The sequence below is a fragment of the Glycine soja genome, chromosome 14 (assembly GCF_004193775.1).
Source record: "Glycine soja cultivar W05 chromosome 14, ASM419377v2, whole genome shotgun sequence".
Lineage (NCBI taxonomy): Eukaryota > Viridiplantae > Streptophyta > Magnoliopsida > Fabales > Fabaceae > Glycine > Glycine soja.
The window spans coordinates 48057756-48064629 of record NC_041015.1 but is presented as its reverse complement, the minus strand read 5'-3'; the positions used below and the strand labels follow the sequence as shown (position 1 = coordinate 48064629).

Genomic DNA, 6874 nt, shown 5'->3' with positions numbered 1-6874 from the left:
CACAATAATGTACTACTGTAACAATTAAACTCTATATTAATGTTGCAGTATCTTTAATATAGAGGGTTGAGTTATCCATCTAGAAACCATTACTCTATTTCATATTATTAATTTAGATTTTAAGTAAAATTAACTGAAAAGTTGATTGTTAGTTGGGAATTAGAATCTGATACTTAGAAATTAAAAAAATAACTTATTAATTATAAGTGTTTGGTAAAATTAATGACTAAAATAATTAAAAATGAAAAAAAAATTAAAATATGATTTATTTAAAAAGAAAAAAAAATACATAAAAGAAAGAAGCTAAAAATTAACATTTTTAAAAAATATTAAAAATTATTAAAAAAATTACTAATACCGAATAGTTAAAGAAATGTTTTTGACTAGTAACAAAAATTAAAAAATTTACTGAAATCTATTATTGAATATAACATTAGTCATATAATCAATATGATACTTTAAATATTATTATTTCATCTCACTTCCTTTATTCTATCCATTTTTATCAATTTAAACGTTTTAGAGTATTAATTTACATCTTAAATCTTAATCTTACATGAACTAAATACATACTTCATATAAAAAAAAATACTGGAGTAGTCTTTTTCTATTTATATTTTAATCTAGCCTGTAGTATTATTACAAATATCAAAACTACGTACTATATGATTCCTTTAAAATTACACTAAAAAAATGTGCAAAAGACAAGGCGATTTGCGTAATTGTCCACCACCTCACCAACCAAGCCGTCGTTCTGTTTAGTCACTGAAAAAAAAAAAAAACTTCCACCGTCGGCGGCCATGGCAGCGCTGTCCTCCGCCGTCACTCTTGCCGCCAAACCGCTCTCACTACCCCAAAATCACCGCGCCAGAGTAGCGGCGGCGTTGCACTCTCCCAAGCGCCACCTCAAGAGAACGGAATTCAAGTTCTTCGCCAATGGCTCATCTGCCTCTCTCCGCTCCCTTCCCCGCCTCTACGTTTCCTCCAACGACGCCCGCTTCAATTCCGGTCCCGAGGAGAGCCAGCAACAACAGTCGTCGAGTTTTGCAGAGTTCATCACTTCCGAGAGAGTCAAAGTGGTGGCCATGCTGGCTCTCGCTCTCGCTCTCTGCAACGCCGATCGCGTCGTCATGTCGGTGGCCATCGTGCCGCTGTCCCTCGCCAACGGGTGGAGCCGAGCCTTCGCCGGAATCGTCCAGGTTCTCGCACACCGACTGTTTGATGAATTGACTCTGCTGAATTTCTGTTTTTAGCTGCTGATTTGTGAGTTTAATAGGCATGCAGATTTACTGTAAAAGTTAGTACACTCTCAACTAATCAGAAATCATTTATGGTGTAATTTTTAAGAGAAAATAAGTTATGCACCCACTATATAAGTTATGCACCCATTATAAAATAAGTTATGCACTCACTTTACAATTTCAGTGCATGACCATTAAATTTTTAATAGTTATAATAGAAGATAACAAACTTACCATATGAGAGTTTACAATTGGATCACAGCTTAAAACCTTTACAGTGCAAGTGCATGTATTATTTATTTGAGTTTAGCGTTGGATGGTTTGTGGTATTGCAGTCATCGTTTCTGTGGGGGTATCTGGTTTCCCCTATAGCTGGAGGGGTGTTGGTGGATCACTATGGTGGCAAAGTGGTCATGGCTTGGGGAGTGGCCTTGTGGTCACTTGCTACTTTTCTTACCCCTTGGGCTTCTCAGACCTCTCTCTTAGCTCTACTTACCGTCCGTGCTTTGCTTGGTGTTGCTGAAGGAGTTGCTCTTCCTTCCATGAATAACATGGTCGTCAGGTAAGGTGACTCTTTGCAAACTTGATTTTGGATAAGACTGTTTGAAGTGAAGTGATTTATGTTTGGAAACTTTTATATCTGAAAAAACATGTTCGTAGTGAAGTTAGTATAAATTGCTTTACATAAACAATACATTGAACCAAACATGAGCTTAACCCTTGCAAACTTGAGTTTGAATACGCCACCATGAAACAAAAAAACCAATGCTGAAATATTATTAAGATTGCTGAAAATCATGATTAACCCTTGCAAGCATGAGTTTGAATATGCCTCTGTGAAACCAAATACAGGCTCAATGTTTCATGCTCTGCACAATAGTCATTTTAAGATGTTATTATGTTACAATAATATGATTATGTTTTGGCTTATGAGTTTTTATTTTTTGAGATGGGCTTTGATTATCACTTTGTTATGATTTTATGGAATTGCTCAAGCGAAATAGGCTTGATATTTATAATGACTGGTTTTGGTTCTTTGCTTTAGATGGTTTCCACAAACTGAACGATCAAGAGCTGTAGGAATCTCAATGGCTGGATTTATGCTTGGATGTGCAATAGGGCTCACACTTTCTCCCATTCTCATGTCACAAGGTGGTATATTTGGTCCCTTTGTGATTTTTGGATTGTCTGGGTTTCTTTGGGTGTTGGTGTGGTTGTCTGCAACATCAAGCACTCCTGACCAGAGTCCTCAGATATCAAAATATGAGCTGGAGTATATATTGAATAGAAGGCAAAAGTCTTTTTCAGTGGAGACAGCTAAGCCCAAGAAAGTTAAAGTTATCCCTCCTTTTAGGCGCTTGCTTTCAAAGCTGCCAACATGGTCTCTAATCATTGCAAATGCCATGCACAGTTGGGTAATGCTTCACACTCCAGCATTTGTTTAATCTATGTTGCTGGTTTTCTTAATTGGAGCTGATAATTGTCATATTTGATAGCAAATTGTCATTTATTATGCCCCGATTGGATTCACTTATCTTTTTGCAAGAGGTAATCCTCACCTTTGGTTCTCATCCAAGCCATCAAAAGAAAAATATAACGGAGGTTCCTTAAATGTGGTGCAGGAGCCCGCATCATGCAGTGTTGTTACTATCATTCATGCAAATTCTTATTTGTTGCCCTTTTAAATTTTTTTTTTCTTATTTTGCAGGGTTTTTTTATTGTTCTTTCTTGGATGCCCATATACTTCAGCTCAGTAAGGCTTATCATATTTAGTATTGTGATTGTCAAATTATAAAAATATTTAGAAATCAACAATTAGAACCACATATAAATGGTTTTCCATTATAGGTGTACCGTGTGGATCTCAGGCATGCAGCATGGTTTAGTGCAGTTCCATGGGCTTTGATGGCTGTCATGGGTTACTTTGCTGGCTTGTGGTCGGATATGATGATACAAAGTGGTACTAGTGTCACTTTGACGCGTAAGATTATGCAGGTATGTTGCATTGCATATATTAGAAAAGAGCGGAGAGACATGTAAGATTTCTACAAGGGTTGACTTTAAATTTATCCCTTGATGTAGATTGCAGATGAATTGTAAAATCATCAGTAACAAACTTTTATTTCTAATTTAATTAAAAACTAGATTTCCTTATTGTATTAATGTCATGACAAATTGCTCCTGGATATTTGGGAGAATTTTAGATAGAGGCCAACCACAGCTATTTATGGATTAGGAATGGAATAAATTCACAGAAAGGACAAGTGGCAATTGAGATGAGTGGAGAGATGGAAACAATTCTACATACTTGGGGGGGAGGGGGGGGGGGCATTACCCTGGGATTCTTTTCTGCAGTTATCTTGTTGTTTTCCTCAATAGAATAGACAGAAAAGGGGAACTATCCTCTGTTGTTTCAATTTTCAGCAGAATTTCATAGTTTTCTATTCTATCCTATTGGTGGGTCCTATCAAAGCACTTGTTGATGTATAATAAAAGTCTTTGGTTTTGGATAGTGCTCAATGGTGTCATTTGATTCATGTAGTTGACCCCATTTGGTGGGAAAAGGCTTTGATTGTCTTCTTCTTGTAGTTATCTTTATTTTCTCCACTCATCCCAGTTTGGATTTGGTTGTTCTCACAATATATAGGTTTGAATGTAGGCTTAAATATGTTTTTGATCCTTAATAAATATCCGATTTTTGTGTTTGCTCCCTAATAATTTTTTGTTTTGCGTTGAGTCCCTAATAAAACAACACTTTTATTTTTGGTCCTTGATATTTTGTTTTAGTCCTTGATAAATTAACGAATTTTGTGTTTGCTCCCCAATAAATTAGCGAATTTTGTTTTAGTCCCGATTGGTAACAAATGAAAAAAATTTATTCGGGAGCAAACACAAAATTCACTAATTTATCAAGGACTAAAATATAAGTACCAAGGATTAAAAAAAAAATTATTATTTTATTAGAGACTCAACGCAAAACAAAAATTTATTAGAGAGCAAACGCAAAAATTGGATATTTATTAAGGATCAAAAACATATTTAAGCCTTAAATGTATAATACGTATTCTTCACTTTCACTGCAGTGCATTGGTTTTGTTGGTCCTGGACTCTGCCTCATTGGCTTAGCAACAGCTAAAAACCCTGCGATTGGTTCTGCTTGGCTTACTTTAGCTTTTGGCCTGAAATCCTTCAGTCACTCTGGTTTTCTTGTGAACCTTCAGGTTTCTATTTTCAGTCATGTAAAAACAATTTATTTTTTTTGGTTAGAAGTCTTCTGCCTCTAATATAATGTTCATATTCTTTGTTATCACAGGAGATTGCACCACGGTATTCTGGTGTTTTACATGGTATGCTTTTATCTTGTGGGGATTGTACATGTTTTGTTGTTCCACAGCGCATTTAATAAGATTAGTAGCACATTGTCATCTGTAAATACATTTGAAATCAATTGGAGCCTGTATTATGTTATCTTTATATGCGATGTGTGGTAAAAGGTAAATTGGTAGCTATTATTTTTCCATCTAGAATTGGGTAATTCCTTTAACTAGTGTAGGAGTTAATCAAAGAAGTTCTCTTGTGCTATCTAACCTATTGAAATATAATTGACCAAACTATGCCGTGGATGTATAAAGCACTTTGTAGTGCCCTTCATGAATGCAAGATATACCGATTGAACTATTTACATTTAATGGACTTTTAATGCTAGGTAGTGGACTTTTAACATATATGGGGAAAATAGGGTGAAATATAAGCAAAATCTGCTAGGAGCTGAGAAAATACTTGTCTATGTACTTTACAATAAGATCTCTTATAATGAAGACCTCTTGATTTCTTGTTCTAGGAATATCAAATACGGCTGGAACATTGGCTGCTATAATTGGAACAGTAGGAGCTGGGTTTTTTGTTGAGCTAGTTGGTTCCTTCCCAGGATTTCTGTTGCTTACATCGCTCCTTTATTTTCTTGCTGCTATTTTCTATTGCCTATTCGCTACTGGAGAAAGAGTAAATTTTGACGATCCTGGTGAGCTTAAATATATGTATATTTGCCTTTCAACTTGCAAATATATTTTAGAACTTTGTCCTGGCATACTAGTCTTGCTTTTGTGTGGATACTGGTATCCTTGGTGTTTTGTGTGTGGTCTTGCAAACACCACTAACCACTAACCAAATGTATGGAGCATATCAAGTAAATCGTGTTATATTGTTAGAGAAACAAATATATGATCTACCATAAATCATCAAGATTAAAATATAAACAAATGTGGCCTTTTAGGTTACTTTTAATTCTTATCATCTATGTAAACATATATGGCTAAGATTTGTTTTGCTCACTTAAAATAAACAAATCCTCTCTCTGTGGATATCTTCTGTAATTTCGGTATGTATGTTTGTTTTACAGAATATTCTTTCGCATGTTAAAATTACTTTTTGTGTTTCTAATTTTGTTATAGTAAATGTTGGACTCCTATTAATTTGTAAATTGCTGATGAGATGTATTTCAAACTCTCTTAACAGTTGTCTGAGAGTGCTGGAAACTTCATACTGTACTGTACAGTTCAATTGCTTGTATATGAAAGGAGATAGCTGAAGAATCCCAGAGATGGTTACGTATTCTAACTGTCATGCTTGCGAAGTGTAAAACAGAAACTAACCATCTACCTAGTGTAAAATCATTTATGTATAGTTTTTTGCTTTCCCTTATGCATTGAGAGAAGAGAATGCATTTGGAGTTTTTAGGTTTTCTTGGGTTCCGAGAATGTATTTAAAAGAGAGAGAGAGAAAACTATACAGTAATAAGGTTTCTTTTCTGATAATGGATAGTGTGTATGATATGGCATTTTCACGTAATATATGCATGACCTGCTGTTCAAATGCAGAACTAAACACAGGCATTTTGGCGTAGATCATTTTATCTCTGTGCCCTCCATTGCAGAGATTATATTCCCATATACTTCCCTTTTGAAATTATTAACCAACATATCCCTTTTTTTTCAAGTGTGAATTCGGGTCCCCTCCCACCGAATTCACACCGTGTTTTCTTTCGCCGTTTCTTAAAAACTGTTGAGAATTCAGTTTTCCCAACAAAACTGAATTCTTAACGTGATTTTTTTTCTTTCTATTTTGTTATTAAAAAATTATTTGTCATTTGTGTTAGTCCCTTTACCAAGTCTTCTTTGTTAAATTTAATGGAACATCTTATATATCACGTCCCACAGTTCACATGTGTAGTGATTATTTTTTAAGAGTTTAATAAGGCTAGATGTGAAATGTTGTAACAAAATCTGTATTTGTCCTTGAATTTGACAAAATTAAAGAATAGTTCATGAATTCGTGTTTCATCCCTAATTAAGCATGCTAATCAAATATGAGCTCATAACCTCAACCAATTTTTAACGAGAAAAACTAATTTGATTAGGTTTAAGTTTAGGTTTTCCTGACTAAAAAAAATAGGTTTTGGCTTAGGGGATGTAACTCCATGCCCTAAACTTGCCTTGTGGGGATAAAAAACATAATCTCATAAGATTTTAAATTTAAAACATTTAAAAATAATGTTGTGATTTTTTTAAAAATCCACATTTACAATAATACACATTTTCATATTAAAAAACCATGTAATCATATCATAAAAAATT

At 34.5% G+C, this 6874-nt stretch overlaps 1 protein-coding gene across 1 annotated transcript; it reads left to right on the top strand.

The window, feature by feature from the left end:
• Nucleotides 1-657: 657 nt before the first annotated feature.
• On the top strand, nucleotides 658-6143 carry LOC114385392 (probable anion transporter 4, chloroplastic). The gene is made up of 9 exons (XM_028345448.1): nucleotides 658-1199; nucleotides 1577-1803; nucleotides 2287-2656; nucleotides 2950-2994; nucleotides 3090-3236; nucleotides 4325-4462; nucleotides 4555-4588; nucleotides 5083-5262; nucleotides 5757-6143. Exons 1-9 carry the CDS (start codon nucleotides 801-803, stop codon nucleotides 5762-5764), a joined length of 1548 nt encoding a protein of 515 aa, XP_028201249.1. The 5' UTR covers nucleotides 658-800; the 3' UTR covers nucleotides 5765-6143.
• The last annotated feature ends 731 nt before the right edge of the window (nucleotides 6144-6874 follow it).